Source organism: Dreissena polymorpha, chromosome 11 (genome assembly GCF_020536995.1).
Source record: "Dreissena polymorpha isolate Duluth1 chromosome 11, UMN_Dpol_1.0, whole genome shotgun sequence".
In the NCBI taxonomy this organism is placed as follows: Eukaryota; Metazoa; Mollusca; class Bivalvia; order Myida; family Dreissenidae; genus Dreissena; species Dreissena polymorpha.
In genome coordinates this window covers 59,037,255-59,061,355 of record NC_068365.1, presented here as the reverse complement: position 1 = coordinate 59,061,355, position 24,101 = coordinate 59,037,255, and the positions used below count along the sequence as shown (strand labels likewise).

At 34.1% G+C, this 24,101-nt stretch overlaps 1 protein-coding gene across 1 annotated transcript in view; it reads left to right on the top strand.

The window, feature by feature from the left end:
* Nucleotides 1-24,101, top strand: part of LOC127850271 (proto-oncogene tyrosine-protein kinase ROS-like) — a 103,082-nt gene that overhangs the window by 44,328 nt on the left and 34,653 nt on the right. The window contains exons 7-17 of the mRNA XM_052383164.1: nucleotides 5,258-5,386; nucleotides 14,435-14,619; nucleotides 15,029-15,126; nucleotides 16,165-16,595; nucleotides 17,653-17,745; nucleotides 18,223-18,432; nucleotides 18,794-18,913; nucleotides 20,656-20,831; nucleotides 21,903-22,258; nucleotides 22,932-23,095; nucleotides 23,818-23,996. Coding sequence (XP_052239124.1) covers nucleotides 5,258-5,386; nucleotides 14,435-14,619; nucleotides 15,029-15,126; nucleotides 16,165-16,595; nucleotides 17,653-17,745; nucleotides 18,223-18,432; nucleotides 18,794-18,913; nucleotides 20,656-20,831; nucleotides 21,903-22,258; nucleotides 22,932-23,095; nucleotides 23,818-23,996 — 2,141 coding nt within the window. The remainder of the gene's footprint in view (nucleotides 1-5,257; nucleotides 5,387-14,434; nucleotides 14,620-15,028; nucleotides 15,127-16,164; nucleotides 16,596-17,652; nucleotides 17,746-18,222; nucleotides 18,433-18,793; nucleotides 18,914-20,655; nucleotides 20,832-21,902; nucleotides 22,259-22,931; nucleotides 23,096-23,817; nucleotides 23,997-24,101) is intronic.

Here is a 24,101-nt window from a genome sequence, read left to right as displayed (position 1 = left end):
TTGTGTTTTGGTCCACTTTACCCCTAAACTATCATAGATATTGCTTTCATACTTGGAACACTCGCAAACCATCATAAGGGTACAGTAAAAGGACAAGTTGCATAACTCTGGTTGTCATTTTTACGGAATTATGGCCCTTTTTTGACTTAGTAACTTTGAATATATGGTTAAATTTTGTGTTTCGATCCACTTTACTTCTTAAGTATCAAGGCTATTGCTTTCAAACTTCAAATACTTTCATGCTATCATGAGGTTACTGTACCTGGCAAGTTGAATTTTACATTGACCTTTGAATGACCTTGACTCTCAAGGTCAAATTATTAAATTTTGCTAAAAATGCCATAACTTCTTTATTTATGATTAGATTTGATTGATACTTTGACAAAACTACTCTTACCTGACATACCACAATAGACTCCACCCAAACCATCCCCCGTGCCCTCCCGAATCCCCCCCCCCCAATCTCCCCCCCCTAATTTTTATTTTTTTTTATTTTTTTTAAGATCTCACAAATGACCACCACACCCTCACACTATACTATATCCCCCCCCCCCCACCCACTCCCCAAAATGGTTTTTTTTAAACGGTTAAATAACACAAATATTTATTTTTATTATTTTATGTTTCAAATACTGTCCAACCATCGCACCCAAGAATACCCCCCCCCTCCCCCCCTCCCCCCCCCCCCCCCGAATCCCCGCCCTAATTTTTTTTTGTCCCCCACTATAGTAGGGACATATTGTTTTTGCCCTGTCTGTTGGTTGGTTTGTTGGTCTGTCTGTCTGTCTGTCTGTCTGTCTGTTTGCGCCAACTTTAACATTTGCAATAACTTTTGCAATATTGAAGATAGCAACTTTTTATTTGGCATGCATATGTATCTCATGGAGTTGCACATTTTGAGTGGTGAAAGCTCAAGGTCAACGTCATCCTTCAAGGTCAAAGGTAAAAAATATGGGTCAAAATAGCTAATTTAATGTACACTTTTGCAGTATTTCAATATTCAAGATAGCAACTTGATATTTGGCATGCATGTGTATCTCATGGAGCTGCACATTTTGAGTGGTGAAAGGTCAAGGTCATCCTTCAAGGTCAGAGGTCAAATATATGTGGCCAAAATCGCTCATTTTATGAGTACTTTTGCAATATTGAAGATAGCAACTTGATATTTGGCATGCATGTGTATCTCATGGAGCTGCACATTTTGAGTGGGGAAAGGTCAAGGTCATTCTTCAAGGTCAGAGGTCAAATATATGTGGCCCAAATCGCTTATTTTACGAATACTTTTGCAATATTGAAGATAGCAACTTGATATTTGGCATGCATGTGTATCTCATGGAGCTGCACATTTTGAGTGGTGAAAGGTCAAGGTCATCCTTCAAGGTCAAATATATGGGTCAAAATTGCTCATGTAATGTCACTTCTGCAATATTGAAGCTAGCAAGTTTATATTTGAAATGCATGTGTATCTCATGGAGCTGCACATTTTGAGTGGTGAAGGGTCAAGGTTTTTTCTTTAAGATCATCTCACAAATGACCACCACACCCTCACACTATACTATTCCCCCCCCAAATCCCCCCCCCCCTGAATCCCCCCCCGTATTTTTTTTTTTTTTTTTTTTTTTTTTTTTTTAAGATCATCTCACAAATGACCACCACACCCTCACCTATACTATACCCCCCCACCCCACCCCACCCTCCCAATTTTTTTTTTTGAAACGGTTAAAAAACACAAATATTTATTTTTATTATTTTATGTTTGAAATACCGTCCAACCATCACACCCAAGAACACCTTCCCCCCCCCCCCCCCCCCCGCCCCGCCCCCCCCCCCCCCCCCGAACCCGAATTCCCCCCCCCCCCTAAATGTTTAAATGTTGTTTTTTTTGTTTTTTTTTAGATCATCTCACAAATGACCACCACACCCTCACACTGTACTATACTCCCCCCACCCCACCCCCCCACCCCCCCAATTTTATTTTTTTTTGAAACGGTTAAAAAACACAAATATTTATTTTTATAATTTATGTTTGAAATACGGTCTAACCATCGCACACAAGAATACCCCCCCCACCCCCCCCCCCCCCCCCCCCCCCCCCCCCCCCCCCCCCCCTCCCCACCCCCGAATTCCACCCCCTCCTAATTTTTTTTTTTTTTCGGCGTAAGCTGTATTAAGCCAGCTTTTCACCCTGACTTGACCTTTGTAAGTGTCCAATAATACTCAAATAAAATTTCCCGCGGCTAGGTACGAATGAATACACTTCATTTATTCCATTGGCTGATTTGAGTATAACACCAGAACATTGGAAACATATCCGCGTCTTTGTAACACTGTTTTACTGCATGAAACAATTTTATCTCTAATGAAAAGGCTCAATAGATAGAACAGTTTTACAATCAATGTTCGACATAAATACAGTTTGTGCGTTCACCTTTTATTTTCAGAGAATTACCCAGCGCAAAAGCGTTTATACTAAAGGCTATGTTGTCATATTTAGTACTTACTTGCATTGCATTTCAACTCGCGAGGTTTCGGGTCAATTCGCGGCCATTTGTGAAAGTCAGAGTTTATATACAGTTCATCACCGGAGTTCGCAGAAGGGGTTGCGATCATTGTGTTACACCGGTCTTACTGACAATAACGTAGTGACTGTAATGCATTGCATTCCAATCCGCAAGGTATCAAGGTCAGTTTGCGGTCAGTTGCAGAAATCTTTATATAAACGCCGTCTCGTAAACTTTGTGCACTTGAAGTCTGTTTTGATCAGAAAGATACTAAATAAAGATATTCGGCGATATTATTGTGGTATGTCAATCATCGATTTTTAATATGGTTTCAACATTTGCATGATAAGGACCAATTTTGATAAAATTAATTAGAAATATTTATCCATTTAGACCAGTTTATTAAGCATGAGCACAATAATTCACTATACTATAATTATGCAATTAAATAAGATTCGAGTATTGCCGGCTGACCTATATGCACTCGTTTATTTTCATGTTTCTTGTTTTTTTCTATTCTGTAAATATGGATATCTGAGTAATAATATCACATAAAGCAAAATAAGCCACGAAATCTGGCGCAACACCCCGTAATTGATTTGCTTATGATGTAGCTAAGAACTGCGCAGAAAAAAGGCATCCGCTACTTTTTATCTCATAGAGATAACTTTTGATCGTTCATAAACATCGACCACAATCAACGCCGTATATCTTTTTAAAAGATATTTCTTGTTTTAGATCATCTCACAAATGACCACCACACCCTCACACTATACCCCCCCCCCACCCCACCCCCCCTTTTTTTTTTGAAACGGTTAAAAAAACACAAATATTTATTTTTATTATATAGTTTATATATTCGCATTTTTGGAAGATAATGTAATAAATGTCCACGCCCCCACACTATACACCCCTTTTCACTCCACCCCTCCCTCCTTTGTGATTGAAAATGAAAGTCCCTTCACCTTTAAAAAGAAAATAGATGAGCGGTCTGCACCCGCAAGGCGGTGCTCTTGTTTATCAAAATGGTGCATTTTTAAAAAGTGAATTCCAAGAAGTAAGTAAGTGGGATTGAGCATATAGAGTCCATTTTAGTCTAGTAATGGCACAACAACAGACACCATTAGTACCAAGACAGTTTTCGTGCTGAAGATTAATCACCCTCAGTCCCCATGGAGTCGTAAAAAGCTCATTTGCACTGGTTTAATATCCCTGTAATGATCCTAATGGATTGTTCTTTCTGTTGGGGCTGATTAACTCCTTTGGCTTCATTACAAAACAGAAATTTTGAGGATGAAGTAACAAATGCTGTAATGATTGGATGTGACTTGATTGGTTAATCACACATAAAGCCTTTATAAAGATTGTGAACTTTACATTCAAATACTGTAATTTTGGTCACATTTGCATGCAGTTAACAGTGAAACTAACATTCACAAGGACATTCCTTTGTTTGTGTGTGGCAGCGGTTGCATGAGCAGGATTGTGTGTGTGCTTTTATGTCCTTCTTCCATGATGGAGAGTAGCAAGTAATAGTATAATGACCCCAAAACCTGAAGTACAAGAGGTCAAGATAAATTTAAAGGTCATAGGTCCATGTCAAACTTAAAAACAAAAATTATCCGCACCCTTCTAAGGTTACACCACCTGGATCAGGATTTCAAGTTATTAATAAGGTAAATTGTTGCCAATTAACAAAAATAAATCACATTGACATCAAACTTTTTCTTAAGTGAATGAGTCAATGTCATACACATGTCAAGGTCATTCTTCAAGTCCATTTTTTTTCTGTATAGTTTGGAAGTGCAAATTCAAATAGAAAGCCAACAGATAAGCTTAAAAAGAACAATCTGAAGTCCCAGAACTGGCAGGTCATTATTACAGTAAATTAGCAACGGTTGTTATTTTGATCATAGCTGCTGTTACAATTATGACTTGAATCATGGGCAACATAACGCGCCATTGATTGAGCCACCCTCTGTTAAAAGGTGATTTCATGCCTGTGCCTAAAGCAATGTCCCAGATTAGCCTGTGCAGTCTGTGCAATCAGGGACAACACTTGACATCTGGATTTTTTTTAAAGAGACCTTCATTAAAAGAAAAAATATCATAAAGCGGAAATTGTTTTCCCTGGTAAGCCTGTGCATATTGCACAGGCTTATCTGAAATGATACTTAGAGCGCATGCATTAAACCCTCTTTTCACAGATCACAGCCAATTGAAATAAGTTCTACTTACGGTATTTTTGCATTTATTATGCACAGCATGTTGTACATGGTTGCATGTAATACATAGTAAAATACAGAAGTTACTATTTTACATGTTGCTTTAATCTCAGCATAAAAAAACAGTATTCAGCATGCAATTCGCGTCAAAGTCCTAAATGTGCTATCCTCAATATCCATATTATACACCATGATTGGCATTAAAAAATGATGTGCATGTTGCACAAGTTTGCTTGTGATACATGGTAAAATACAGAAGTTACAATTTCATTTGTTGCTTTCATCTCAGCATTCCATTAAAAAAAATGTTTTCTATCCCTTTGCATGCTGGGAAATTTGTCGTCTGCTAAAATGTCTTCTGCTGAATTTCTAAAATTAGCATTTTCTTTCATTTTTTTCAAAGAATACTATCAGAATAGCAAACAGTTTGGATCCAGATGAGACGCCACGTTCTGTGGCGTCTCATCTGGATCCAAACTGTTTGCAAAGGCCTTTAAAATTCGGTTCCCGCACTGAAAGGGCTATTTTCAGTGAGCATGAAGGAGACACCATACTTGGTTCTTGGTGCAGAGAATTACGTTGTCAAGCAGCGCCTACTGGAGCTACTCACGCGAGACTATGAGAAAATCGTGACAAAACCTAAGAGCATACTAGTTACAGGTGAGCTTTGAGTAGCTATTTGTTTTATTATTTAGGTATTATTTTTAATTATAAGATGTATTGTATTTGATTGAGAATGATTTTTTGCATTTAAGGTTATTCCACTAGTCAACAATCTTTATTGCACAAGTTAGTAAAATATGTTCAATCCTTGTGTCACTTTGGGTGAAAAACCAAATCATCAAAATGACTTTCCAATTTTGCCAATTTCTTTGCATTTTTTTATGATTAACAGTTAAATGCTTGAAAAGTCGTTGATATTTGAATGAAAGTAAGGTTTGTAGAGTTTAAGTTAAATCTGCATAAGGAGAATTGGCTAGTGAATTTTATATTTTAATGAAAAGCTTTTTTCTTTGCAGTGAAGGAAAAAGAATAAATTGTTAGAATTTTTATTCATTTTGTTTTTACAGATTTCCAGTCAACTTGCTGATGGCGAATTTTTTTTTCAGCAGTGTTTTGTAATCTGTTATATATATATAATATGCATAAAATTTGTTATAAAACCATGTTTATTATATAGCAACAAATGTATATTTAATTATCTTGCTTTGAATTCAGAAAGCTGCAATTGGAACTCTGAAATTGTTTCCAAAAATACCTGATATTATTTATGGCCAAAAATTGAAATTTAATTCCATGTGTTAATTGTTCTTGAAGATATAAAAATACCACGAAAGACAAACAAAGTTATGAAAATAATACACAAGACAAACAAAGTTAAAAATAGCATACAAAACAAAATCTTTTGCTCAAAATAATAATGAAAGATGATGTAATGTTGTAATAATTGGTGAAGTGTTGTCAATGTAAACAAAATCTTGGCAACATCTTTGGTTGTTTTTTGCCTACCTTCTCTGACATATATATGAAATGAGTTCATTCCCCTCTGTTATTACTGTTCTTTTGGAGATTTTATACATGTGCCTATAGTGTCATCCCCAATTAGCCTTTAAATATTCCGTTCCGCACAGGCTAATCAGGGAAGACATTTTCCGCTTAAACTGAATTTTCATCAAGAAGAGTCTTTATTTGGACAAAAAATATTATAAGAGCTAGTTAGAAAGTTAAATTAAATTAAAGAACTTTCTTACTACATTCAAGTTTTAAAGGCTTCATTTTAAACACTTAGATACTGATGAGCAGCAACCAGCATAATACCTGAACAGACTGCAAGTTACTCACAGGCTGTTCTGGTTTTATGCTGTTTTCACATTGCCATTTTCACTTTGCTTTTGAGTGGGAAAGAGTTAGAAACTTCTCATTTACTGGTTCACAGTCTTAAAATAAGATGATGATTGCACAAATAAAAGACATCAGATATAATGTTCTCTGTACTTTCATCACTCTTTAGTGAAACAACTTCTTGTCGTTCTGATGCATGGTTTTAACAACTTTGTTCACCTCCTTGTGGCAAAATTCATGAACATGACAGCCACAAATAATTGTTTAATTGCCAATTAACAGCGTTTCGTAAAAAATATTTAATCGAAAACACTTATTTAGTACAAAGTTGTTAAGTACTTTGTACTTTACCTGACTTTATTATTAAGTTAGGTAAATCTATTACCTAACATACTTGATTCCATGTTAGCACTTATTCTATCAGCATTTTGGAAATAGCGGACATTTCTTCCTAATACATTGCACATTATGCAGGGTCATGTGCCAATAAAAGCTGATAATTTAGTGGTTAGGTAATGCATTACTTTTACAAAAAAATGTTCTTTGTTGGTGTGATTCGCATAATAATAATTATTATAATGAAGAAAAAAGGATTGCTCACCATTGTTTTTATGAGAGCACACTAAGTTTTTATGAGAGTACACGAAGGGGTGAGGCATTTTCCAACATAAAACACATTCACATTAACTTTTTGCAAGTGGGTTTTTTTTGGTTCAATTGGTATGTTTCTCTCATAATATTGAGAGGTGTGTTGTTGTTTTTTACAAATGTCCTTCTTTAATTCATTTGTGACGAATCAGATATGATTTTCTGTCATTTATTTATCTTTTTGATGGAACAAAATTATTTAAGTTGTTTTTCTTTCAAGGATTCTGTTACAATTTGTGACACATTCATAACTTTCTGTCATATAGAAATGATACATTACTGTATGTTTATTTTGTCAGCTTGAGGAAATGCACTGTGTTTTCATCAGGGCTCAATATTAATAAAAGTCTGAAGGGGACAACAAAAATGAAGGTCGAACAAATAGAAAAGATATCAGCTAGTCTGAAGGGACAAGTGTACAAAGTAAAGGTGTTTATGTTCTTTAATAAACTAGCAAAATAATATGTACAAAAATAAAGTAATTTGGCTGAAATGTCTTACTAAAACTAAATCATGACATTTTAACAAAAAAGCATGAGGTATTGCAATACTAGCACACTGTTTTATATGCTGTTTACAAGGGAGATTAATTGTATAAATCAATTAATAGCAAAATGTCATGTTTATTTCCCTTATATTTTGCTCACGATCTTCTGACATTCGGAATATTAAGTCAGTTTTTTACATTAAATGTAAAAAGATGAAGTTCTTGTCAGTTTGGTTTGTTTATAAATGAATATAAGTTTTATGTACAATAAATAGCTCTATAATAATAATGCTTCTAAAGATGTTGTGAAATCATTATTAGCTGTTTAATAGTTTATACAATAAAAGTAATTGTGCATATAATTATATTGAAAGAGTTTAAGGCAACATTAATAGACACTCTTTTAGCCATGCAATTTGTATAAATGATTTTTAAAGTATAGAACTTCTGTGAACATTTTATTATATAAATTCTGAAAACTTACATAGTTACATTCTAGGGATAGGACAAGTAACCATTTGGTCAGGACATGTGACGTTTTACGGCACTAGTCTGACTAACTAAACAAGTTGATTTGAAAGTTAATATTGAGCACTGTATTTTATTTTATTCAATAATTTTATGCAAATACGTTCTTAAGGCCAACAACAAGAATTTGGCTATATCAGTTAACTGGTAATTATCATATTTGGCATTAATTAATCAGATATAATTTGTTTCGCTTTATAACTTATGTTTCTGTAAAGTTTTTTTGTTACATACACCAGTGCATTATACTTGCATAAGCCATTATAAAGCAGGTAAATGATTTATAATTACCAAGAACCACTAAATCACAGGAAAGCTGAGAGAAACTATTCAAGTTGAACAAGTAATTACAACTCACTGAGGCCTCCCATACAGCTTACAATAGAAACAATTGTTATGCAGTTTGTAAATAAAAAAATAAAATGTAAAGATGTAAGGATGCTATACTTTGATCTTTCAGTCAGGTAGTCTGTTTGTTACAAGCGCGAAAGGGAAAATGCTGCCTATTTCGAGAGAGAACATGGCATGCCAGTGTTCTAAGACAAAGATGCCATCTGCATATTTTGCTCTGCATGTAATTATTATGATTGTTTTTTAGTATGGAATATAGGAAAAGAAATAAATGAAGGGCATTATGTTAAGTAGGATTGGGTGGGGTGTGCTTTAAATGTTGCTTACTGGGTAAACATATTAACTAAATGTGATTCACAGAGGGTGAAAGTTTCATACATGTTAAAAACTTTTTTTTATGCCCCCATATCGATAGATCAGGGGTATATTGTTTTTGGCCTGTCTGTCTATCTGTCATTCTGTCATTCTGTCCCAAAACTTAAACCTTACAGTCAAGTTCTGCAAAAACTTTTGAAATATTGAACATAGCAACTTGATAGTTGGCATGCATGTGTATCTCATGGAGCTGCACATTTTGAGTGGTGAAAGGTCAAAGTCAAGGTCATCCTTCAAGGTCAAAGGTCAAAAATTTAAAACTTTAATATATTAAAGTTTTGCAATCACTTTTGAAATATTGAACATAGCAACTTGATATTTGGCATGCATGTGTATCTCATAGAGCTGCACATTTTGAGCGGTGAAAGGTCAAGGTCAAGGTCATCTTTCAAGGTCAAAGGTCAAAAATTTAAAAAATTTAATATAGTAAAGTTTTGCAATAACTTTTGAAATATTGAACATAGCAACTTGATATTTGGCATGCATGTGTATCTCATGGAGCTGCACATTTTGAGTGGTGAAAGGTCAAGGTCATCCTTCAAGGTCCAAGGTCAAAAATTTAAACTTTAATATAGTAAAGTTTTTCAATAACTTTTGAAATATTGAACATAACAACTTGATATTTGGCATGCATGTGTATCTCATGGAGCTGCACATTTTTAGTGGTAAAAGGTCAAGGTCAAGGTCATCCTTCAAGGTCAAAGGTCAAAAATTAAAAACTTTAATATAGTAAAGTTTTGCAATAACTTTTGAAATATTGAACATAGCAACTTGATATTTGGCATGCATGTGTATCTCGTGGAGCTGCACATTTTGAATGGTGAAAGGTCAAGGTCATCCTTCAAGGTCAAAAGTAAAAAAAAGTGGTGCATTAGGGGGCATTGTGTTTCTGACAAACACATCTCTTGTTTTACTGAATAATTGTTTTCTTTTTCTTTTATATTCCATTAGGAAATCAACTTCTTAAAAATTTAAAAAGTATTTTGAGGAACTTTAAAATAACTTGGCAGATGAACATGCATGTAATAAGAAAAATTAGCCAGATTTCATTACGAAAGTCCAATGATGATAATTTCAAGTCAAGGTTATATCAAAGTTCCAATGAAAGAAATGTATTCTTAATCATTTTTTCTGTAGCATGTCTTTTTTTCCTTCTAAAATTAATTTTCAAATAAAAAAAGGAGCATGATGGGCCATAAAATCACATGCAAAACTCACCAAGGTCCTTAGACATGGTTACAATTCAAGGTCATAGCCTCAATATAGGAAAATCATTCCTACATTTGTGGATTTTCCAATAACTGTGAAGAAGAGATAAGCATGTTGAAACTGAGTGTGGCCTCCAAGATCCAATCCCTTTTAAAGGTAACATCCAAGGTGAAGGTCACAATATAAGGTCAAAGATCAAATTCAAGAAATCTTTTCTGCTGAGCATTACTGTGTTTAGCATGGTTTGATTTTTAAATTACTAGGAAATAATTATAAGAACAGAATGGTAATCACAAGGTCACATTCAAGGTCAACATCAAACAGTTTCTTTAACCCTTTCAGTGCTGGAACCGAATTTTGAAGGCCTTTGCAAACAGTTTTGATCCAGATGAGACGCGACAAAACGTGGCGTCTCATCAGGATCCAAACTGTTTGCTATTCTGATAGTATTCTTTGAAAAAATCGAAGAAAATGCTAATTTTAGAAATTCAGCAGAAGACATTTTAGCAGACGACAAATTTCCCAGTATGCGAAGGGTTAAGAGTGGATGGATTCTGAACGAATTTGGCATCATTTAGTGACCATTAGTGTCAGACATCTTGTCATGCACAGGACTCAGCCTGTAGATCAAGGTCACATTTCAAGGTGAAAGGTCAAGCCTTTTTCAAAGTCAAAGGTCAAATACAAAAGATCAACCCTTTAAACTATAATTGAGTTGATTCTAAAATTACTTGGCATAAATAACAATTATTGTGAGAAGGAGTGTCAAAAACAGGACTCAGTCAATGGGTCAAAGTCAAAGCAGGCAAAAAATAATCTATAAATAACTCAAATTTTCAAATAGCTTTGTGGAAGTCACAAGTTAACTGAGACAGAGTGGTTCACACAAGAACATGGTCAATGAGAAATCAATTGAGACTTTTTTTTCAATCTTTACCTCTTTTATAATTTTTTGAGAGGAATATTTGTGTGACAATGCCATTCTTGTTTTACCCGGATAATTGGTATTGCAAAAAAGGGAGACTGCAAACTCAGTTTGCCTTGTACCAGACTAAACTTTCAATACAAGGAAGATAATGATGTATATTCGATGCTTCAAGGCAAAAATCATTCATGATTATTATACTATATAATATTCTTTGACATTTCAGACATTGTTGTTGCGCGACTCTGAGACAGCCTCTGTGCTTCTAGAAGCCTTTCAAATAAGCCAGTTTGCATTCTCTGCAGTGTATGATGGATGGCAATAGTTATTGGATTGTACAAACAGTAATAACTACTTAGGGGAAATGGATGGTTTTCTTTGCCAGTTTGGATAGAAAAAAAGATTTCCATTCACTTTGTTTTAGTTTAGAGTCAAATAAATGGTACATGTTAAACTAGGAAAATGGCAATATACAATATATCTCTCACATATGTTAAATTCCACTTTCAGATTTCCACCTGGGTGCAAAAGATTCCTATTACTTATTTAAACCATTTATGCCTAGCGTCTAGAAAAAAGGCCTTGGCAAACAGCGTAGATCCTGATAAGACGCCGCATGATGCAGCGTCTCATCAGGGTCTGCGCTGTTTGATTAAAGGGATTTCTGTAAGAAATATTCTAAATATAGAATGAAATATACTAGACATCCCTAATTTTGGAAATAAATTGACCCAATTTAAAAGGATGGGAGAGTCCACTAGGCATAAATGGGTTAATCTTTTAACTAATTTGTGTCTTCTTTCAGGGTGGAACGTGGTTTTAAATCGTCACTAGAATACCATGTTTTTACAAGCTAATATATGCGAATTGTTTACTTTTATGTATAGTTTAAGGTTCAAATGTATGTATGTTGTCATATCAATTGGTTATGCTCTAGGAGTCTATAATTATAGTTAAAGTGTATTCCATACCGAAATAAATCAATCAATCAATCAAAAAGTTATTGGGAATAACAAAATAAATAATACATGTTAATATAACTTTATCATCTTTTGGGAATGTGTAACTTAATTAAATACTGGTACTCATATGTGGAGCATGAAATATAGAGTTAATTCTCTGAAAAGCTGTTTGGCGTTTGTAAGGAGTATTATAAGCGAAAGTAACATTTATGTATAACAATGATTAGGCAATAACAACTGTTTAATATGTTTTGAATATGCTATTATAGTTGGAAGAAGTTGAATAATGCTCGACATAAAAAAGTTTGTCCTTTGAATCTTAATTAATTATAAATTGTTTTTCAACATAATTTGATACTTGAGTAAATGTTCTACTATCCCTATGCTTTTTTTCTTCGCCTCTTAGCGGAAACCACATTATTCGAAAGTAACTCAAGTAGTGAACTTGTCCAAGGTAAACCGGTTGACCAATCGTGTGTTTTCATTTTCAACTTCATTTTCAAATTACCCATTCAAAATCCATGGTTGTCTGACTACTCCATTCTCATTGGTTGTTGTGGTTTCACAGATTTTCCCATCCAATCAGATTCATTTATGTTATGTCCATTTTTCTCAGGATGTTGTAATAAAAATTAATGTTTGAATTCAATATTCTTCATATTTACAGAAATTCATAAGAACTTAAATAGCATTCTAACAAATGAGTTGGTGTTTTATTTAAATCTTAAACCAAACTTACGAAAACTTGATGAATTTTGTTTTATTAAGGGACAAAAATAAGTAAAAATTGCCAATTAAAGTACAAACATGTCATAAATGTGTCAGTTTATTATGCAATCTGCTAATCAAGGAGTGAGATCGAATTTGTATCTCTGGAATTATATATTCATGTGTTCAATCTATTCACCTCATTTACTGACAATTCATTACAATTTAATACAATGTGCAGTCTGTTTCATCAGAACGTGTATTACAAATTTCCAAGACTTAGTTCCTTAATTTGTGCATTATTTGTTTATATGAAATGAATGCAAAATGAAATAGATATTGAAGTCACACGAATGTTATTAGCAGTTTACTTGTTTTTTTTATAAATATATTTCCTTTTTGGTGTGTCAAAAAATATGTTTAATGCATTTTCATTTGTAAAATTAAAGAAAAACTGGTCTTTGATTTTGTTTTTCGATAAATTTTACTTCTTTCTGTTGATCAGTTCAATTTATTTTTAACTGTTCTGTAGCATGTTAAAGTTTGTAAAAAAAAAGAGATAGTATGATGAATAAGATTATATTATATAATGTTAAAGATAAGATATTTATAATATGTTTTCCTTCTTTACCGATACATATAATTAACATAATAAGAAGCAATATTTGTTTGAAAAAGAGTAAAATACTTTAGTTTGAATTTTTCGTATTCATGTTCAAAACTCATTCATGATGTATATCTGTTTTGATGGAACAGACTGCAAACATTTTGGTTTTACAATGTGTGATGGATGGACATTGTTTGCATGTCAGTATCGTGAATTTGATTTTATAATTATTTGTCATGAAATGTTTTTGAAGGGTACTTCTTATTTAATTGATACTCAGCAATGTTTTTATGATTTTTGTGTGTAAAAAAGGAAATTTGTTTTTATACTTTTATTGGAGCAAAGAATAAGAATATTAATTCATAATAGTATTGATAGTTATAACTAATGTCAGCTATTATCATCTAGGTTTGATTTCAGAATTTATCAAAGAATAATATTATATTTATTCTATTCTGTTTTAATTGAAATATGCTGTTATTTCATATTAAAAAATTTATTTTTCTATTAATATATGATGAAATTCTTAATCAATTAACTTGGTATATTAAGTCCTCACACATTTCGTATCAAAATATTATTTTTAATATTTTTTTTAACAAAATACTTTAATACTCCCTAATAATTAATGCATTTGTCAACAAATATTATCATCACTACATGTCAACATATTTATTTAAAAAATAGTACAATCCTAATTTGTTAACATATTTGTTAACACATAATATAATCACTATTGTGAATGGATTCGTTAACAAAATATGATAATCCCTACTTGTTAACAAAATATTGTAATCAGCATTCGTTAATGAATTTGTTATCAAAATATTATAATCACTATTTGTTAACAAATTTGTTTTAAAAAAAACATAACATTCACTGTTTTTTATATACATTTGTTTACAAAAAATCTTAATAATTCCTTTTTGTTTACACTTTTGTTAATAAACTATAATGAGCTAGTTGTTAACACATTTGTGAACAAAAACTTATAATCCGTATTTGTTAACTCATGTGTTAACAAATTAGCATTATCACTATGTGATTTTTGCTGTTGTTTACACAGGTATTGGAGTCCACACAGGTTTAGAGATCGTGCTTATAGCAGACGACAGCGGGCGTGTGACGATGGTGGATATTAACGGCACGCTTTTAGATTCAGACATGTACCGAGGGGCATATCTCTCACAGCCCACCTCCATTGATGTGGACTGGTTACATAATTACTCCTATGTTGCAGATGGTCATCGGGTATTTTGGATTTATCTATGTTTTTTAAATTGATATAAAAATGATAGATTAAAAATTATTGTCTCTATATCACTCTTTATGAACTTTAAGAACAAAATACTGATTAGTGATGATGTGTTTATGCTGTAAGTGAGGACTACTTGTTTGACACAACTTGACCCATTTTTTGCATTCAAAGGAAGTCCACACAGGACAAAATTCTGAAAAAATATATTGTTGGCCTGTAAAAAACAGAGTTTCAAGGGAGGACTCCAGAAGACTTCCCAGTGGTTATTTTTTTTACAATAAGGCTGGTAATGAATTATATTCTTATTTTGAAGAAACAGCTATATTTTTGTGTTGTGATGCAGAATTTGTTAAAATAAAATTAGTTCTTTATACCGAGGTTGATACATACTTTTTTTTCCAGATTTACAAATGCGCTTTACTTCAACCATTCTCATGTGACATTGCATTGGAGATTATGCCATATTCTCCAAAAGTGTTGAAAGTAGATCCACTGAGTGGGTAAGGAGGCATTAACTAATTATTACAAAATTATTATTGTCTTCCTGCTTTCTTTCCTCACTATTTTGTGTGTTTCTACTTGAAACCAACCAAGTTTATTTCTGTTTCTACCACTACCCGCAACTTGCTTCCTATAGACAAAGGAGGAAAATCAGTGTAGGTTATTTTTCAACAAACCATGGGCAGAGGGTAATGTTGTAAAAGTAGATCCAGAAAGTCCATGAAATTGTGCACTGAAACACACTTGGTAAACATGCAAACAAGCAAATTTTGGTCAAATAAATTATTTCTGTATTGTGCAGTACACAAAAAACAAATGATTAGTAAAAATATTGTATTGAAGTTATAAAACATGTTTACTTTTTGCTAATTATGCATTTGATTTTGACACATGAGTGAAATATATTCATTGTAAATAACATGACATAAGACGTCACATTATTATTCACTCAATGTAAATGAAACTGAGATACATGTAATATGAATTGTTTTTGATGTCACGGAAAAGCCTGCTGGTATGTTTTGGTGTTTTTTTTTCTTTAAGAAAAAAGACTTTTGTATAGATTAGTTTAGTTTAAACCTATTTATTTTCGCTCAATTGCATCAAAAGCCTTAGGCTTATTGAAGCGCTGTCGAGCCTGTTTCCTGGTACTAGAACCAGTACTTGGTGTCTTTGAGAGAGATCTAAAGAATGCTCCCACGATGGGGATCAAACTCATGACCTTCTGGTCGCTAGGCAGACACCATATCCACTACGCCAAGGCGACCTGGTATAGATTAAAATAGCTCATAAAATATAAAGACAAATTATATAAATTTAATCAAAATAATTTCCTGCTTAGTGTTGGTTAATTTGTTAATACCTTATGGTTTGTCATTCCACTGTTTGCTGTCAATTGAATTTGGTTGGGGCTGTTTTGGGTTAATTCATACACATAAGAACTCCAAACAGTTATTACTGCAATTACCAACACTTAGCCCTAAGTTGTTTCTAAACATTAAACAAACACTTACATTAGGACTACATTCTATTTGCAGGTATCTGTATTACTCCATCTACAATCATACTAGCAAGAAGGGACTGTTTCGCATTGACCTTGCAGATGCAGGAAAACATGGTGAACCCTACCCCACCCATCTTATAAATGCCGATATCTCAGGGTTTGCAATAGATTACGAAAACCTGTTGATCTATTACCCAAATTCAACTCATAATACCATAATGTCAGCATTTCTGGATGGGTCCAGTGTTTCAGACACCCGCAAAGGCACCGTAGCGAGACCACATTTTCTGAACATAGAAAGCTTAGTGAAGTATGATGGGAAATACGTCTGGACCAATGGGACGCGAATGTTCAGTGAGGAGTATGACGCAGGAAATGGGACTTATTACCACCATTCTTTAGCATTGCTGGAGAGACACTTCACTGCGTTCAATCTGTATTTCCCCAATTCTCAGCCTGTGCCAGGTGAGTTAACCCTTTGCATGCTGGGAAATTTGTCGTCTGCTAAAATGTCGTCTGCTGAATTTCTAAAATTAGCATTTTCTTCGATTTTTTTTCAAAGAATGCTATCAGAATAGCAAACAGTTTGGATCCTGATGAGACGCCACGTTCTGTGGCGTCTCATCTGGATCCAAACTGTTCGCAAAGGCCTTCAAAATTCTGTTCCCGCACTGAAAGGGTTAACCCTTGGCCACCCAGATACACACTTTGACGAGTTAGTTCCTTAGAAAATAAATTTAAGATATCAGCAAACACCATAAAACCTGAACAGACAGGGAGTCACTCACAGGTTTTCTGGTTTTATGATGGTTGCATATAGCAATTATCACTGCCTAAAAGTGGGAAAGTGTTCAATGTTGTTTGTTGTTAATGCTACTTTATGTAGAATCTTATTCAATACGTCTACATTTGAAAAAAGCACTTTTGAACATTTATGATATTTATTTGCTTGGAAAATGTTAAGGAAAGGCATTTCATACTTTTGTCATTTTTTAGTTGCCCTTTATGCATTGTTTGGATTTTGAAATAATATCTGCATAATGTAATGTCTACCATTTTACAAATAAATGGCAATGAAATATTCATTTGATTTTTAATATGTTTATTTTTTTATACTGTGCTAAGAGATATTCTTAGCTGAATTTGAAATTGTTATGGAAAAAACACATGAAAAATAGACCCCACAAAAATTATAAGATTATTTTCAGTAAGTCACTAATTTTATTGAAATTTCATACCTTCTGCAATGTTTCTTTGATGCATTTAAGAATCAAATTATGTTAATTATCCTTCTTGATGTTATAAAGAACTGTTTTTTTGTTTTTGCAAATGTACACAAATTACAAAAAAATAAGCTAAATCTATGTGGTCATGTATTGAAATTCAAACCAAAGTGACCTTTAAATTTCTCAACTTTAGGATATTTATATGACCCAAGTCATAACAGTGAAAAGTTGTTTGTACCTAGTGATTAGTGGAGTCCAAATGTGGTCCATTATTTTATCGCCTCTCCACTTTTCAGTTCCTTTGAGCCCACCCCGGGATGTTCAAGTTCTATTCACATCCAACCAAGCCTATGTGACATGGCAGGTGACACAGAAATTAAATTACCAAGGTAATTATGTCCTTTTGTTTGTAAAAACCTGCCTTTTTATTTTAGCGGCATACCACTTACATCAAGGCTTCTTTTGTGGGGATTGAATCCTTGGTATTCTGGTGCCCGAGGCACATTCGATATCAATTACACAATTGCTATCTCATCCCTGAATTATGCTCACGTAGAATAATGAGATTGTCTTTATATAAGTAAACATTTTGTTCCATCTTTTTGAAGAACCTTCTCAGAGGAATCACCTTCAGACAATTTAAGCCATGCTTTCCTGATGGCTGAATGAATTGTAAACTGAAGCCTGTTGATTGGCCAATAGTGTTTTGTGCATTCAATCATATTTGTTTGGGACCAAACACTGCCAAATATTTATCTTGAGTCATTCATAGCTACAAAAATAATTTATTTACTTCCACTATTCGATGGGCACACAAAATAGAGGTTTGTAAATGGATACAATATTTATATGCTATGTACTCACAGGCCAAGGAGCATTCAACCAATGGAATTATGAGGTTGCAGTACTAAACAAGCAAGGCAATGTGATTCAAAGCATTGAAGCTTCCAAGGGACTGTCCCTGAACGTTCCTGACCTTTACCCAAATACTGACTACAGGGTCAAGGTCAGAGCCAAGTCAAGGGCCGGCAATGGTCCGTGGTCAGCAACCTTCTTGGGAAAAACATTAAAACAAGGTAAGAATTAATTTTTCAGTGATTTTAACTTCAATTTTAATTTCCTCATATTACTTGTCTCTCATACAGGTTTCAGGTTAAAATAAACTTTACAAAGAAGCTTACAAATGCCATTACAAAATAATAGTTCTTATGATAAAAACAGTTTTTTTTACAATATGATAATAATTATATAAATTAATTGTAATAATAGTTATTATATTATTATTGATTTTTTTTTATTATAACAACCTGGTTTGTTTTATTGATTTGGAAAATGGATTGTCATGTGTTAAAAAGTTCCCAATTTGTATTGGTATTAAACCTTTTTCAAATGTCTTCTAATTGCCAAATAAATCGCAATGAACTCTTGCATGTTCAGCTGACAGTGACAGTGCCTATCTGATAGTGGCTGTCAAGCACCAGCTACAAGAGGTGGCCCTCAATGGTGTTGTGGGTAAAACCATCGTGGACACATGGCCCATTTACCCTGGAGTAGCAGGTTGGTGACCAGCGATATTGCTTCCTGGAAAATAATTACAATTGGTGTGCAATATAATCATGATGTTGATGATGATCTCATTGATTGTGGTGATGGTGGTGATGATGATGATTATAGTGAAGCTGAAAAAATTATGCGAAATCATCATTATTACAACCATGATAAACATGACTATGAAAATAATTAGGATGATGATGATTGTGAACATGGCAAAAAACATGGTGATGATGATGATGATGATGATGATGATGATGATGATGATGATGATGATGATGATGATGATGATGATGATGATTATGATGATGATGATGATGATGATGATGACAAATAACAATATTTCTTAAAGAATCTAATTCCTAAATCTTTTTCTTGCAAGTTTGATTGCGGTGTAATTTGTAACAAACAATACAGTATTATCTTCAGTGGGTTGAATGGCTTCCTTGTAAATGAACTGTCAAGTTTTTCATGTGTTAAATTACAAAAAAATATTTTGTGATTTCCACACGCCTAAAACAATAATTGTTATGTCACCAACAGATTGTTCTTTAGAATTTTTCAATTCAGTTGCATGATATTTTAATGATAGCTTGTTGTCATGTTCCATGTATTGTGTTGCCCTTTTGTTGTTTGTTCTGAGGCTTCCTGTTGCGTTCCTTTATCATGAAATAAAACTTTTGTTAACACTTCACCATAATTTTGGGTGTGGTGAACGAAAAGTAATTTTCTACAAGAACTCAATGTCAATAATTTAAATTGTTTCTGAAAAGTATTGTTTTGTTGAGAGACTTGTTAACTTATCAATTTTAAATTGATATGGGTTGTGCTCTGTGAAAAGGGGGTTAAATGCATGTGCGTAAAGTGTTGTCCCAGAGTAGCCTGTGCAGTCTGCACAGACTAATCAGGGAAGACACTTTCTGCTTTTATTATATTTTTCGTTTACAGAGAGTCTCTTCTTGGCAAAAATCCAGTTTAGGCAGAAAGTGTTGCCCGTGATGAGCCTGTGCAGACTGCACTGGCTACTCTGGGACGACACTTTACACATGTGCATTAAACCCCCTTTTCACAGAGCACAGCTCATATGTAGATCAGATTGAGAACTGCACCAGAACTGTCTTAAGCTTCTCTCTAAAGTAAATAATTAATTCTAATAAATTGAGGTATCTAAAATCGGTTTCTTTGTATGTATGTTTGAATATAAAGTATACAATTTAAAACTCTTTTTATGCCCCTGAAGGGTGGAATATAGTCTGTCTGTCAGTCTGTGCGTCTGTCCAAAAACTTTAACATTGGTCATAACTTATTGCAATATTGAAGATAGCCACTTGATATTTGGCATGCATTTGTATCTCATAGAGCAGCACATTTTGAGTGGTGAAAGGTCAAGGTCATCCTTCAAGGTCAAAGGTCAAATATATGGCTTCAAAGCGGCACAGAAGGGGGCATTGTGTTTCTGACAAACACATCTCTTGTTAGCATAAAGTTTTTATGTTAAGTGGTCTCTGTGACGTTTGTTTTAATCACATATTTCCATTTAAAGCTTGTCAATATTTATTTCAACAATGAAATGTGTGCACATTGTATTGCAATAGGAGCAAAGTGAGTTTATACTAATTCTGTTAAAACAGATTCTAGAATATTTGAGAAATCAGAGCCAAGGCAACAACATCATTACCTTTTAAAAAGTGATGACGCAATATAAGGCCATGAGTGATAAATCACCATAAAGAATTTTTTGTTTTCAGATCTAGCATGGTATGAAGACAAAGTGTTTTGGACCAGCAATGATGGCGACATCTTCATGCACAGGAGGAATACTACAGAGAAACCAAGCAAGTTGGATTTTGCGCGTGATGCTCGCTGCGTGGCATTTGATTGGCTGGGACTGCGTGTGTATTGGTCGGAATATAGGAATGCACAGGTCAGTGGAAAGATTTGATGGCTGTAATGAGTGAATTGATGACAGGCATTTATACTTGGTTTCATTTTAAGCTCGGCTGTTTTCGGAGAAAACCTGAGGTATTGTCATAGCCTGCCTCGCCGTCCACCGTCCGGCGTCGTGCTCAAACCTTTACATTGGCTCTAAAAACAAAGTGCTTCCATCTACAACTTCGAAACTTTATATGTAGATGCACCTTGATGAGTTCTACACGCCACACCCATTTTGGGTCACTAGGTCAAAGGTCAAGGTCACTGTGACCTTAAAAAAAAAAAAAAAAAAAAAAATGTGACAAGCTTTCGCAGCCGAGTGTGGCACCCGTTATGCGGTGCTCTTGTTTATTCTGGTCAGTAATCTGGGTTATGCAGAATTGTAGTATGTTTTTCAAGAGTTGTTTACTCAGATTGATGTACACAATTTAACCTTTTTTTTTAACTTACAAAATGAATAAAATTAAAATAAAAAAATCACTCTGTCAGTTGTCTCAAATATTTTTTTCGAAAAAACTCACTCTGTTTGTTGTTCTCAATAAGTTTGTGGAGCTAAACTTCCTCCATATTTCTCTAGCGATTTATTGAAACTTTGATTGTGTTATCACTTTTGAAGTATATAAAAAGTATATATACAAGTATAGATTGCTAGACACTTTCGTTACCAGTGATCCACATGTTCAAGAATTATTTCCCCTTGAACATAGCTGACAAAATAGTGTGGTGTTTTAACCCTTTCCCACTCAGAAGCAAAGTGAAAATTGCTATGTGCAAACAGCATAAAACCAGAACAGCCTGCAAGTAACTCGCAGTCTGTTCAGGTTTTATTCTGTTTGCTGCTCACTAGTATCTAAGGGTTGGAAATGAACCTTAAAAACTTGAATCTAGTAAGAAAGGTATTAAATTAAATATAACTTTCTAAGGGACTACAAATGCTGAAAATACGTCTCTAAGTGGTCAAGGGTTAAGTCATGTTTGTGACAAAAGCTCTTGTTTAATTTCGAGTAATTTATGCTTACTGGCTTGTTGCCACACTGTTATACATTTGTTTTCATTTAAATAGATAAAGCGAGCAGAAATAAATGGAAACAATGTCCAGTTTATCTACTGGGCACAAGCCCGTCACATGGCCTTGGACAGCCTGGAAGGTCGTCTGTATTGGGTCTCCATGACATCAGTAGAATCTACAACATTGAATGGGGACGATCATTTGGAATACTTTGGACTGGAACCATTCTCTAGTTATCAGATTATAAGCTTGACAATAGACCAGGACATGAAGAAAATTGTTTGGTACGTGAAAGGCTTTGAGGACCAGTCGCTTTACGTTGGCGACCTTGTGACCTCCAGTAACCAGGGAAACCATGAGGCCATCATAAAATCAGTGACAATGCTGGGGAAATTGTATGATATAGACAGGTGAGCTACTCAAAGAGTGTGGAGGGGGGGTGATATTGGAAGTGAAATTGTTGTCATGGAATTATATGAAGCTAGTCTGTTTTAGTTTGTCCAGAAATCCCACTTTTTATTGCACTTGTTAGTTTACCCGTACTTAATAACATATGTTTGATGTTCCAAGCTTCAGTCTATGTTAAAAACTCCTCTTGAACTACTCAGTATAATAGGAAGTTGATATGTCTGTACCAAACTTGTGTTGTGTTGGCAACATTGTCTGTTACACATTTCCAGTTTGTTCTGTTTTGGCCATAAAAAAACACTTTTAATCTCCATGTTTTGTTTATGATGGCCCCAAAGGAGGGCATATAGTGATCGCACTGTCCGTCTGTCCGTCCGTCTGTGTATATCCGTCTGTCTGTCTGTCCCTCTCACTTTGCGTTCAGGCTTCGAAAAATGCTCATAACTTTTATGTCGCTTCAGATGTAACATTCATATTTGGTATGCATGTGTATATGGACAAGGCCTTTCCATACGCACACAAATTTTGACCCCTTTCACCTTGACCTTGAACTTAGGGTCCGCGTTTAGGTTTTGAAAAATGCGTTTAGGTTTCAGAAAATGCTCATTATTTCTATTTAAGCGTTTATTGGGGGCATATGTCATCCTATGGAGACAGCTCTTGTTTCTGTTTCAGATACTCAGTTCTTCAACATTTTTCCCATCGACTGGTCTGGATTGATGCCTCCGAGCGAGTTCGTATAGGTGAACCACTCGCCAACTCTTCAGCAGCCATATCAACCACAAAACTTCCTGTTGCTATGGTTACATTAGTCCATCACACTTTGCAACCATATCCGGGTAAGGAGATATATTGTACACTTAATTCATCCTAGTATTTCTATAATATAGTGTGCTATTTAACACATATGGTGTAAAACTGTACATCATGTTTGGATGTTTCCATTAGCAAATAGCATGCAACATGGGTTTCATATGTTGTTTAGTATTAAGCAAACCTGATGAAGGTCAATAAGTTGTTTCTATTGAAAATATATTTTAATAAGTTCTTGTTGAAGTTTGTCACTTATATGTTAATTCTATCTGAATTGTTAAAAAGCTAATAGAATTAAAATCAACACTGTACAACCGTGTACAATAATTTTGGTTATAAAAGGGTATAATATATGTTAAAAATGTATATGTTTTCACTTATGTTGTTATTCCATGTGCAAATATTCTTAAGTATCTAAAGTTATTAATCTGTGAATAACATTGAGTATTTATATACAAGTAACATTGGTACAAACAGCATTATATTTATGTTAATATGTGTTATTCAATAGTCTTGTTTATTGATATGGGGCACCTGTTACTGTATATTTAATGAATTTTATCTGCCTCAATAAAATCTTTATGCTTTGGTAACTGCAACAAACGTAAAGCCCTCGATATATTTTTCTGTTACGTCTGCATAAAGTATAGGTGTTTATACAAGAAGTTTAGCAGATTTAAGCAAAACGGGTTTCAAGAATGTAAAATTGCACTGAAATGATTATTTTAAAGATGTTTTTTGCTTTCAGCTGGTTTGAACAGCTATACAGTACGAGTAATCCCACAATCCATCAGGCCTGGTTCCGTTAGTTGCCAAGGGGAATGGTCACATTTCAATGTTACCTGGCAACCAGCTACAGAGGTTAACCATGGAAAGGTTCGCTATGAACTCTCCATAGAAACTGAGGGTCGTCCTAAAAGTTTTCAGGTATGCATTTCGTGGTAATGAGGGATGACCTCAAAGTTGAAGACTTCAAAATTATGTTAAAAATATATTCAGAAATCAAAACTTATAAATCATTAGCCACGGAGG